This window comes from Mirounga leonina, unplaced genomic scaffold, assembly GCF_011800145.1.
Source record: "Mirounga leonina isolate KUSES-001 unplaced genomic scaffold, KU_Mleo_1.0 Mir_101479, whole genome shotgun sequence".
Lineage (NCBI taxonomy): Eukaryota > Metazoa > Chordata > Mammalia > Carnivora > Phocidae > Mirounga > Mirounga leonina.
This window is the reverse complement of record NW_023270134.1, coordinates 254,019-267,490: the sequence shown is the minus strand read 5'-3', so window position 1 is coordinate 267,490 and position 13,472 is coordinate 254,019. Positions and strand designations below refer to the sequence as shown.

At 42.6% G+C, this 13,472-nt stretch overlaps 1 protein-coding gene across 2 annotated transcripts in view; it reads left to right on the top strand.

Moving 5' to 3' along the window:
• Positions 1–475: 475 nt before the first annotated feature.
• Positions 476–13,472, top strand: part of CXADR (CXADR Ig-like cell adhesion molecule) — a 55,861-nt gene continuing 42,864 nt past the window's right edge. For both annotated transcript variants that reach the window (XM_035027992.1, XM_035027910.1), the window contains exon 1: positions 476–638. In XM_035027992.1, coding sequence (XP_034883883.1) covers positions 596–638 — 43 coding nt within the window. In that variant the 5' untranslated portion in view covers positions 476–595. The remainder of the gene's footprint in view (positions 639–13,472) is intronic.

Here is a 13,472-nt window from a genome sequence, read left to right as displayed (position 1 = left end):
GTGGGAGACCTCGCAGCAAACCTCCAGAGGTGGGACGCGTGGCTGGAAACCACCCCCACTCCCTACTACCCTGAGGGGAGGGCGGGGTGAGTGCCCGCGGGGCCAACCACATTTGCCGCCCTTCAGGATCCCGGGGCAGGCGGGCGGGTATTGTCCGGTGCCGCACCCTGAAGCAAGGGCGCGACCGCAGTTTCAGTTGTCTGGGGAGAGGGGCTGGCCCGACCCTAGCGCGCAAACCCCGATTTAACTGAAGGCACTGAAGCAGGGACCCCGGCTCTTGCTTGGGGCGAAGGGCTGCCCGCTCACCCCAACGCCGAGCGCAGCTGGCGCGGGAGTTTCCTACTCCCGAGGATCCCTAGGGCAGCCCGCGCTGGTTGCCATGGCAACCCCACGCTCCTGGCGGAGCCGGCGCGCGCCGCGGGGCTCAGTCACTACCGGAAGTGACGTGTTTCACCTGCCAGGCGAGGGTGGGGTGGGACGGGGGTGCGGAGGTGCCGCCGCCGCCAGCCAGTCGGGAGCGCGCAGGCACCGGGCGGCTGAGACCCCGGGTGAGAGCCGCCTACCTTCAGTCACCGCCCACGGCCGGGCCGCCACTATGGCGCTTCTGCTGCGCTTCGTCTTCTTGTGCGGAGTCGCGGGTGAGTGGGGGGCAATTTGGCTCCTAGGGTTCCTATTGCCGGCACCGCCCTGGGGCGCTCGCTGCCTGCGGCCACCCGGGAACAATGAGGCGTGGGGGAGGGGACGGGTGCGATTTGGGGACGCTGCGGCAGTGGTGGCCGTGCGGGCGGTATTGCACTGGTGTGGCTTTGCGGAGCCAGGCGTGCGAGCTGAGAAGGTGGAACGGCTCCGAAGGGAGCCATGCGGGGGCGTGAGATGTCGGGGGCGGGGGGGAGTTGACGGTAGTAGGGACCGAGCCCGGAGATGAGGGGCGGCAGTGGAGGGGCTCCCCGGGCGCGGGTGGGTGGGCGCGGCATGCCGGGTGCGCCTGGCGTCTTTCCCAGACCATTCTTTGCTGCGGGTGCGAGCTTTGCTTTATTTGCTCTTGCCCTTTCCCTTGTTAGGCGCCGTGTCGTGTCCTTCTGGGGTTACTAGATTTCAAAAGCCTTGGGCTGCGAGTTTCCAGGTGTTGAGCAGTCCAGGCGGGGAGGCTGAATTACAAGCGCCATGATTAAATAGACACCGAGCTTTTCAGTGCCTCCGATCATCTAAGCTACCTCTAGGAAAGAAGCGCTGAACGAACAGTAGCTTGAGCATATTCTTGGTCTCATAGAAGAGGCGAGCCCAACCAAGCACGAGACGAACAGTAGCTTGAGCATTCTCGATCTCGTAGAAGAGGCGAGCCCAAGCACAAGCTGTTAACTAGAAGGTAGCTCGACGAAGTAGACGGTTGGAAATCCAAACTAGGTTCCTGCTGTATTTAGTCATGATTTCTGCAGCCTCGGAGCAAAGTGCAAAGAAGAAATTCGTAACCTCGGTTTGCGTTTATGATGAGTTAATTTATTTTGAAGATAAGAGGGGATGACTTGTACAGGGCAATTCCTAAAGGATTCGCTAAGTACATTTTTCGACTGCGCCTTTCTCGGGAGGGAAAAAAAGGCATTTAAAAAATGTGTGGACCATTAGAAGGCATGATCATTTGACGCTTTAAAAAACTGATCTGTTTTCAACCAGTGTTTTAACTGACTGATCTCGTTTGTCAAGGTAAGCACATGTCACGTTTAGAACCAAATGGTTAATTAAAAAAAAAAAATCCATAGGTGCGACTCTCAGGAGGCACACTTTGTGCACCCTCCGGAAGGTTTTTTTTTTTTTTTTTAATGTTCGAAAGGATCGGGTGGCCCTTTTTGTTGGGATGGCTCTCTGCTTCCTGTTGAAATGTTAATTCCATTGTTGGATGCCACATCTGTGAGCATTACTCATGGGATCAGCATTCTATTAACAAGTCTAATCTTCGATGTATAGCACCACCTCCACCTTTTTGATACATATCCTTTAGACGTGGGTGAAATTTCCAAAGTAAGCCTTCCGGAAAAGATAAAGGGTCAATAACCAGTTTACACGGTACGTTCCCATCTTTGTTTTGTCAAGGACTGAACTGAAGTTGAAGTGGAAAACGCATGTTCTTTCTGGGAAAATTATTTTAGGCTACATCTAGAGCAGAAAAGTGGAATAACAAACCATGTAGAGGATTTGTTTTCCTCCGGGGATGTCCAGATAATTGTCTGGATTTCATTTTTTCTGGACACCTCACTTTGTTAGAAATAATCTCAACTGAAGATATTTTTGATAGAGTGATTCTCCTCATAAACTGTGTACTAGGATAGTGAACTTCTCAATGAAAAGACTTTAGCTTAGCTTTAGCTTAACAAGACAACTATTTTTAGGTACAGTTTTCCTGCTTAGGGAACAACTCAAAAAGCTATGTAATTGATGTATGGCTTTGAGTATTTCTTCAGATAACTCTTGCCATTTTAGGCATTCATTGCTATGAATTCGATTTGAGTGGTAACATGACTGGCTTCTACATTTGGCAAAACAAAGCGGAGGAGGCTTACATATTAAAAAATTGCAGTGCTATTTTTTCTCTAGATCTGTTTCCATATGGGTTGTAAAGAGTTTTGTTATATATTCTGGTTGCTAGTGGACGTCCTTTTGATGCATTTTATTACCTACCCAGTAGCAGGTCATACTACCAGTAATAATAGTAGCAGTAGTAGTAGAGCTGTAGAAGTAGTAGTAAAATAAAGCCTTGATCGAACAGTTATTAAACGCCAGGGCACTGTTAAGGGCTTTACATATACTCCTCTACCTAGCAACCCTGGAGGGTATGTATTATAATGATCCCTGTTGTACATGTGAGGAAACTGAGGCACAGAATAGTTATATAACTTAATTTGCCAAGGTCACAAATTTCCTCCTTAATCCTTGCTCTTACCACTATGCTGTTTTTGCCTCTAAAGCAGCCACTTTCCTCTTCGGTTACCTCTAATTGACCTCCTAAATTTCTATCCCTCTGTCCTTTCCGTGTGCCTCAGTGCTTTGTGTGTCAAGAATAGGGATCCTACCATCTCAGAGTCATTACGGAGCAAAGTGAAATGTTTTATCATTTTGCTTTCCTGGAGTCTTCCTTTGCGTAAAAAATATGAAGATTAAATGTGAACTTTATCCCCTCCATATACCTCTCTTACTGTTTACATTTTGGCCATTATACCAACTACCTAAAAAAATGTTGCCCCTCCTCCGAGGCAAGCCACTTTACATTGGCTCCTTACCCTATTTGTTGTGGGGTGTCCATCAGTTACTCAGTTTATCTCATTGCACTCATAGGTCACAAGGCAGGGGCATTACTTGTGTTCTTGTTATAGTCCCAGTGTTAGCTTATGGTGTGTGGCAGATAGCAAATGTTCAGCAAATGGCATGTGACTGAAAGTTTGCAGCCTTTTTATCGATAGGCCTGTGTATATGAGGTGGCTCTCATCAGTTCCAGCTCTCTCTCCCTTCTCATCAAATAAAGATGGTCCTTGTCGTGGTCATTCCAATAGCCTCGTCTCATTCAGTTGGTAGTCTAAAGAAGTGCTAAGCTCTTGCCTTATCTTTGATTTCATTGTTCTATTCCACTTCATTTGACAGAGGTTAACAATAACAGTGTGCCAAGTCCATTTATCTTTTCGGAGCTCCTTGATACCTACTTTGGTTCTTTCCCACCCTGCTAACCTGCTCTTCATCGACTTCATAGTAGGTCCCTTAAATCCCAGCCTTCCCCATGATTTAGCCCATAGTCCTCTTCTCTCCATCTTAAATGTGGGTGACCTCATCTATCCATTACTATAACCTCCAAATAGTTGCTAGTGACTTAAAAATAGTGCCAGCTCAGTCCACCTCTCCTCTGAATTCTGGGCCACTGTGTCCAACTGCCTAACATTCACATTCCACCTGCGTGCACTTGAATGTCTCAGATTCTGCAAGTCTGGAGCCAAACTCATCCATTAATTAATTGATTACATGATCCAGTCATTCAAATATTTATTGGCTACTATGTTCTTTGCCTGTGCTAGGTGCCCTTACAGTAGTATAGAACTTTGCATGGTGCAGAGTTTTGATAGGACATTCCCAGCAGATGGTACAGCTTTTGCAAAGGCTTGGAGATCTGAAAGGGTATGATGTGTCTTGGCAGATGAGAAATTCAGTTCATTAAAGCATCTAACCAGCACTTCTTGAACTTTTGATGTGTATCTGAGTCGTTCTTATAAGAAAGTCCTGTGAGGCCTGAGATTCTGCTTTTTAACAAGTTCCTCATGATGTCACTGCTGACCACACTCTGGGTGGGTGAAGCTCTAAGGCTGTGCCAAGAACTTAGTAGGAGACGAAAGATGATTGACATTTGTCAAGTTATACCACCCTCCGTGGTGGCACTAAGAAGCTTGTGGAGGCATTCAAGAAGTGCACCTGGGTGGCTCAGTTGGTTAAGTGACTGCCTTTGGCTCAGGTCATGATCCTGGAGTCCCGGGATCGAGTCCCGCATCGGGCTCCCTGTTCAGCAGTTGGGGTTCCTCAGTTTATGGCTTCAGTTAGCATTTATGTCTTGACAGCTTCCAATTTCTAGTGTCTCCCAGGCTTTTTCCCATCATTTGAAACCCCCACTTGACATCCCCTGCTTAGACTTTCCACAGGCACCTCCAGTTGAACCTGTCTACATAACCACTGTTCCGTCTCCCATTAAGTGGCAGACATCTGGGTACCCTACCTTCCTATTCTCTCGTCTGCTTACATCCAGTCAGTTTCTGAGTCACTTGTATCCCTCCAGCCACCAGAGTCCAGGTTATGCCAGCATCTATTAAGATGGTTGAAATAGCTTCGTTGGTGTCCGGTAAGTGAATTTTCCCCTACTCCGAGTACATTACATTACTGGAGTGTGTTCTAACATTTATCAAGTGGGCCTTTATTATAATTGTTTTTCCTCAACAGACTGTACATTTCATGATGTCAGGGATTATCTGTTTGTTCCTAATTCGTTCCCAGTGTGTGCACAGTGTCTGTTAATGAAATAAATGGGGAAAGTGTTCCAGACAGGAATTGATGTATATCGACTTGAGAAAAAGACCTAGAGGGAAAGATCATTTGAAGGTCACGAATAGGTACATCATAACAACAACAAAAAAGAATAGGTACACCATGGAAGAGGTGAGCAGGGCTGGGCTCAACATCCTGCACAGGCCAGCTTGGTGTTTGTCAGCTTTGCTCTGCATTCAGTAATGGAGAGAATTTGTGTGAACACTCAGTCTCATTTTAATCTTCTGTTGCAGCCTGTTCTCCCAATCCCCTTGTTTCCATCTTTCCTCTATTATATACAAATCATTCTCAAGTGTAATTAAATAAAGGCAAGAATTGATACTGGGAACTTTTAATTTGGTTCATTTGGTGGCCAGCAAGGCATGGATTTGGACTTTAAAATGATAAAGGAAACCAGACAAATTAAAAATTATCTGAGTAAAATGAACTTTTTTTTTTAAAGAAAAATCTAATATTCTAGAATAATTGTTAGATTGTATTGGAATTAGACTGGTTTCTGTAGCGTGTGGTGCTATGTATCAGTAAAAACCAGCAACCTTTTCTGGTGCTGGTTCCCTACCTTATTTTCTACTCAACTTTTTGCGGGGGGGGGCTGAAATGACAAATGGTGGAATGGGAGGGAGTTGGGAAAATAATCACCCTGGCATGATGAAGTGATCTGTTGAGGAAGCTGGTTCCGAGTTCATAGTTTGGTTTGGTGATCTCTTGGGGCCTTATCATTGGTATTGCTTTGTAGTTTGTTCACTGTATTGAATCCATTACTGTCTCTGTGTAAAAATGCAAAGGAAGCTGAAAATGTTTCTATATTCAGTGGTGAAATGGTGACTTAAAGAGACAGTTTCTCTTTTTTGCTTTCCCACAGGCCTTTTCTGTCACCTTTCTTCCCTCACCTCATTGACTCACTCTTCCAGGTTTCTAATAAAGAGTTAGCCAATTAGAGTTTAAGCATTACAGGCTTTAACTTTACTCAGCAGTATTTGCAATTTATTTTATTAAGTAAATTTTAAGATTTTATTTATTTATTTGAGAGAGAAAAGAAGGAGCAGAGGGAACACAAGCAGGGGGAGTGGGAGAGGGAGAAGCGGGCTCCCCACTGAGCAGGGAGCTGGATGTGGGATTCCATCCCAGGATGCTGGGATTGTGACCTGAGCTGAAGGCAGACGCTTAACAACTGAGCCACTCGGGCGCTTCTGCAATTTATTTTAATTAGCAGTGTGCTCTAGAAGAGAAAGACTACGGCCTGTCCTGTTAACAAAGGGAAGGTAGGCTAAGGGAGGGAGATAATAACAGTCTATTTTTAGGGTAGGTGTGAGATCAATGGCATGGTTTAGTTTGTCTTTTGATAGTTGGTGAGAAAAAGGATTTACAGTCAAATTAACCAGTATTAATTGGTTAACTGAGACAATGCAAATTTCCTTTGAAACTATTAAATCACCGTTATTTCAAAGGTATTTTACAAGTTGGAATGGGAATGACTTTGATTTCATTTACTTCCAAGAAATAAAAATGTATTTAGATTTCAAGTAACTAAGTGTGTGGTTACTTTTTCACCATCCCATAGTGTAAATGTATGTTCTGAGTGAGTTTTATAGGTTTCTCCAGAGGAGGGGTAGTTTGGCTGCACAGATCCCATGCTCTCAAGGAATCTCAGGACATATTCAGATACAGTGAACCAAGTTCAGCCACATCTCTGTTGAATTGTTAGAGTGACTGTAGCTAACCCTTTCAGTCTCACTTGGATTCCCCAGTGAAGAGAGCTTTGAACTCTTGAATACCAGCAATTCCCATGGGGGTTTTCCCTAATGGGCCAGACAAAACCTTTTGAGTGTGTTGTGCCCTGGGTTGTTGTACAGTAAGAATTGAGAAGAATCTCTAACTACTTGGTTGTACAATGTGAAATCTGATACTTTTAGAATGAACTGGTAACTCTGGGCTAGAAAAGTGATTGTACCTTTTTTTTCCCCCGTAAACATACACATATATGTTGTTTCAAAAAACACAAGAACATTATACAAATTTTAAATTTATATTTTGTAATAAAAGGTATCAGTATATGCATTATTTATATAACTTCATCAGGGATGGAATTTGAATCAGTGCTATAAACATGTTGCAGTCACTAAATCTAGATCATCACAGTGAACCAAAATGCATAGTTGTTACGATGTAACTTACATCCAGAGAGAGAGAGGTGTGGGGTAGGGACAAGCTGACTCCCCTGCTGGGATCATGACCCGAGCTGAAACCAACAGTCAGATGCTTAACCGATTGAGCCACCCAGGTGTCCCGATGTAACTTATTTTTTAAGACAATTTTATAAGTGCCTCATTTGAATCTGCTCTCCTGACAACCTCCCGGTAGGAAGAACATTTTGTATTATTCTCATTTATAGGAATTAAGTCCAATAGATTGTGACATTGGTCTAAACAGTGCTGTCCAGTAGAAATGAAATGGAAGTCACATATGTAATTTAGTTTTCTGGTAGCCACATTTAAAAGTAAAAAGAAATAAAGGTGAAATTAATTTGAATATATATATTTTGTTCTTTTTTTTCTGGCTTGCTTTAAGCATATCTGCAGATGTTATAGGGGTGGTGGGATTTAGATGGAATTGGAGTTCTTGGGCTCCTCAGCCCCAGCAGGTTGTGCCTTGTAGAAATACTTGAGTCTAGAGTTGTGAGACATTACAGTTCTTCAAAAAGAATATATTTTGTTTAGCCCAGTATATACAAAATATTTCCGTATGTGATCAAATTAAACATTAATAAGATTAAATTTGTCCCCCATACTAAGTCTGAAATCTCATACTACATCTCAAATCGCAGTAGCCATGTTTGAAGTGCTCAGTAGTCATATGTGGGTAGCAGCTACCCTGTTGGTCAGCCCAAGTCTAGAAATCAGAGTTTTAGTTCCAGTCACCTTCTAACATATCTAGTCTCCGAACATCCTACTAACTGAAAAATCATGGGTGTGATGTGCTCATGAGATAATTACAATTATTTGTATCACACAGTATTCCTGTTGGTAACAAGCTAAATAAAGTCTCTTGTTTCTTACTTAGTTTCTTGGAATTATCAGAACATTTGTTACCTATGCACAAAATTATATCAGCTGCCTTTATTCGATGCATTTACATTTTAGGTATGAGGGAGAAAAAAGAAATGCATGCACAAAAAATCACATTTTTAACTTGCGTGTGAGGGAAATAAATGCATTTATGGGAACGTAGAAAATAAGGATAGACTGGCCCCTGATGATGGTTGCTAGGGAAATTTGAATTCACTTTGGGATATTAGAAAGGAATTACCTTGAGTTAAAGCAATCAAGTTAGACATGCTTACAGCAGGGGTGATTTTCTTATTGTAATTAACCCTTTATTACCTTCAGGATTTTCCATAAGGAGATAATATTTACTCATTTTGCTCTTATATCTATTTCTTTGCTTTCTAATTTTCTGTGATCTCATCTTTATAAGACACTTTACCTGAGTTTTGTGTATGTGTATTTGCTTTGTTTTTTGCCAAGTACTCAGTTACTTTTACTGTTTCATGTTAATTAAAGGAAGAGAGCCTGAGGTTTTTATGAGCAAGGAGGAAAAGGCAGGTTTTAAAAAATAGAGCAATACTCCTTTATTATTTCGAAGGTATTTTACAAGTTGGAATGGGAGTGACTGATTTCATTTATTTCGAAGAAATAAAAATGTATTTAGATTTCAAGTAACTAAGTGTGGTTACTTTTTCACCATCCCATTATACTGTAAGATGATGAAATATTCACCATGGCAGTGGATCTGCTTTACCCATAATGCAAAATACGCTATTTGCATTTGTTTTGCCAGAGAATTCTGAAATTAGCATCTGTGTATTAAGGAACATTGGGAAGGTAATATACTGCATGGATTGACAAAAGGCTGAGACTTAATTCTGATTGCATTTGAAATTACTGAGATGAGTATTTCTCTGTGTGGGGGGCGTGGAGAGAGACAGGAGGGCGGGGAAAGGGGTGTCACAATCCAGTTCAACGAATACTGACAAAAAATATCTGCATGTTTACATTCTTAGGTCCCCCTGGCTTTCCACTATAATTTACATTTTTCCTGGTCCTGATTTATAACATAAATATTTCTTATTTAGAATTTGAATTCCTATGGAAGACATTTGGGGGTCAATAAATCATATAATGTGTATGTATGGGTGAGGTGTTGTGATAAATGTTTCAGAAGATATGAGGAAGACACCATTCTGATACTGTCAGCAAGCTTGGGGCCAGAGAAGCAGAGCAGGCTGGGGATCAGAGCAGAAATGTTATTTGATATAAAGATGTATGGTTTTCTGATTATTCTCTTGGGGCCCCACTGGGTTCTCCTGACCACTTTCCGCTCCCTCCACTTTATGTACCAACCCTTCAACCTGTGAGTCTCCTGCCCTCTGTTTACACCAAATTTTTGGTTGCTTTTCCACAATGACCAGGAAGATACGCCTTGCCTCATACTCCTGTCCCACCCCCTCCCATCATAGCGTTATCTTGGTCTGTTAGAATTTACATTTATTTATTTATTGTTTATTATTTGAGAGAGAGACAGAGCACGAGCCGGGGCGAGGGGCAGAGGGAGAAGGACAAGCAGACTCCCCCAGGAGCCCGTCAGAGGGCTCCATCCCAGGACCCTGGGGTCATGACCTGAACCGATGTCAGTCACTTAACTGACTGAGCCACCCACTCACCCCTTTTGTAACATTCTTACACAGCAGTTACTTGACCTCTCAAATACAGTGATTTTTCTCTCCAGTGTACTGAAGCAACCTTCTCTTTATACTTCTTCCCCTGAAGAAATCTTGAACTCTGTTGGCACTGTCGCCTAACTTCCTGAACTTCATCAGACCTTCTATCCCTAAGATCTTTGGGCCCTACCACCTTCTACCCCACTTCTGGTTACTTTAAAATCAGAATTTCTTCAGTAATCCAGGGTCCCCTGGTCAGACCTCAGTTCTGTCTCTGATATGGATTGATCTTACAGGCCAGTTTCTTTGCTCCTGCTCATGGACTGTGGTGCACAGCTGGGTACATTGGGAAGACTTTATTGTCCCAATGTGGCTAGACTTCTTTTTTTTTTTTTTTGTAAAGTCCATTTATAAAGAAAGTATAGGGACACTATATTTTTAACAAAAACACAAGCATTTTCACAAAGCAGAACCATCTATTTAATCTCACCCTGATTAGGAAATAGAATATATCCCACATTTCTCATTTCAAAACAACCCTTCAGGAGCACCTTGGTGGCTCAGTTGGTTAAGCATCTGCCTTCCGCTCAGGTCGTGATCCCAGGATCCTGGGATCGAGCCCCGCATCCCCTCATCTGGCTCCTTGCTCCCTCCCTCTGCCTGCCTGCTCCTCCTGCTTGTGCACACTTTCTCTCTGTCAAATAAAATCTTTAAACAAACAAAACAACCCTTCCTTGACCACACATCACACTTAACCACTTTCCTTCTACCCTAGAGAGCCAAGTTCCTCAAAACAGTAGTCACTTCTGTTTCCCCTCACATATCCCAAGTTCGCAGGCTTTTCCAGTCAATTCTTCACTCTTCTGATTTCTAACTATGTAGATTAGTGTTAACACTTTATATAAATGGAATTATACAGTCTATGTTTTTGTCTAACTTTCACTTACCACGTTAGAAAGATTATTGATTTTGTGTAGCTGTAGTTTATTCACTTGCGTTGCTATGTGGTATTCTATTATGTGACTATATCACAATTGATTTATCCATTTTATTGCTGATGGGCTTTTTCCCCCCATTTTTTTGCTGTTGTGAAAAATGCTGCTGCGTCATTCTCCTTCATGTGTTTCAGTGCGCATGCGTACACATTTCCCTCCCTGTGAATGGTGTTTCTGGGGTCCCACAGGTAATACCTATGTTTAGCTTTAGTTGAAATTGCCAAGCAGGTTTCCACAATTAATCGTGCCAGGTGACACTCCCTCCAATAGAGCATGAGAGTTTCAGTTGTTCCACATCCTCATCGTGGTTTTTTTTTCATTTTGGCTATTCTGGTGGGTGTATAGTGCCGTATCATTTTTTTAAACATCCTAATTATGGAAGTTTTCAAATATATAAAACGAGGAAAAACGATATGATAAAGCTCAGCTTCATCAACTATGAACTTGTATCATTTGGATTCGATCAGTTACACATTCCCTTAATTTCTTATACCTCAGTGTGTAAGCTTATCCATAGTTGTACCAGTCCTCTTATGTCCTTTCCTTCATTTTTATCTATTAATTGATTGATTGATTTTAAGGTTTACTTATTTATTTTAGAGAGCGTGTGAGCGGGGATGGGGGGTGAGGGGCAGAGGGAGAAGGAGAGAGAATCTCAAGCAGACTCCCCACTGAGCGTGGAGTCCCACGTGGGGCTCCATCTCAGAATCCTGAGATCATGCATGACCTGAGCCCAAATCAAGAGTCAGACCTTGGGCGCCTGGGTGGCTCAGTTGGTTAAGCGACTGCCTTCGGCTCAGGTCATGATCCTGGAGTCCCTGGATCGGGTCCCGCATCGGGCTCCCTGCTCGGCGGGGAGTCTGCTTCTCCCTCTGACCCTCCCGACCCTCCCCCCTCTCATGTGCTCTCTCTCTCGGTCTCTCTCTCTCAAATAAATAAATAAAATCTTAAAAAAAAAAAAAAGAGTCAGACCTTAAGTAACTGGCTGAGCCACCCAGGCACCCCCCTCCCATTCTTACTTAAAGGTGTCTTGTTTCCTATTTTCTAGGCATCATTCTTTTGTGGGGTGTTGATCCTTCAGTCTCTGAGTTTTCTGCTTTGTGTATTTTTAAACCTCTTTCATTCTATTTGCTCTTTCCTTTTGACTCATAGAAACATGCTCTACATTTCTCATTTCAAAACAACCCTTCCTTGACCCCACACCACACTCCACCACTTTCTTCCTACCAACACATTTAACTCTGTAGATAGATACATCCCATTGCAACTCCCCAAAGCCATTACTAAATCAGATTTGGCCTAGGTCACTAGTTGTGCTTTTTTCAAACATAGTAGATTCATTTCAGAGTCCTTTATTTACATAACATATTTTGATGAGTTCTTCCTGTATGGAAGGCACTGCTAAGTGTAAGGGATAAAAGATAAAAATATCTTCTCAACACTACAGGAGTTTATGTCCTAGTAGAAGTGACAGGCTTATAAGATGACAGTGAATTTTCATATTAGATACTGTTTATTGGTGCTCGCTTCGGCAGCACGTATACTAAAATTAGATATTGTTTATTGAAAGATGATACCAGGTTGTGCTGGAACTGTTCTAAAAGCTTTTCATGCATTCTTTAAGTCTTACAATGGAGTAGGCATTATTACTATTAATTCCCATTTTAAAGGAGAAAAACACTAACTTAAAAAGGCTGGAAATTTGCCTATAGCCAAGCATTTAGTAAGCTCAATATGAATTTGAACCCAGATCTTTGGAGCTCATGCTATTATTGGACAGAACTGCTTCCATAATTCAATACGCTCATGTGTCACAAATGTCTGCACGTTTAAGTGAGCTCTTGAGAACTGCCGCTTACTACCTTTGAGTTGAGGAAGAAGGGGAGGAGATGAATGTTGGGGAAGACTCCTTGGTTGATCGATTGTCTAAAATTAGGACATATTTAGATCTGAAATAGATATTTTAGTTCAACACCCTTAATTTATGTTTAAGCCCTAAAGAAGCAACAACATGTCCATGATGATAGTGGGTTTTGTTGTTGTTGTTTTGTGACAAATGACAACAGATTCCTAGTCTGGTATTTATTTCCCTGTTAAAAAAAAAGTTCAACCAGGGGCACTTGTCTGGCTCTTGATCTTGGAGTTGTAAATTCAAGCCCCATATTGGCTTGAATTTAAAGAGATTACTTGAAAATAAAATTAAACAAAAACTGACAAATAAAATTGACCCAAACTCCTGAACCGTGTGCTACCTAAAATTCTGTCTCCTTAGAAGTTTAGTATAGCAGAGGAGTTCTGTCTCCTTAGAAGTTCAGTATAGCAGAGGAAAAGTGTGAATTCCAAACCCTCCTCCACCCGTGGTGATTGGAGTGGGGTCTAAAACCTGCTACTGGTGATTCATAGTGATATTTATGTATTTATCTATTTAAAAGATTTTTATTTATTTGTCCGAGAGAGAGAGAGAGAGTGCACAAGCTGGGGGAGCAGCAGGCAGAGGGAGCAGCAGGCTCCCCGCTGAACAAGGAGCCCGATGCAGGACTATATCCCAGGACCCTGGGATCATGACCTGAACTGGAGGCAGCCGCTTAACCGACTGAGCCACCCAGGCATCCCCATAGTGATTTTTGAAACAAGATCTCTGTGTTCAAGTGTGTTTACTGGTGAACTTCTACTTACAGAATAAATGTGGC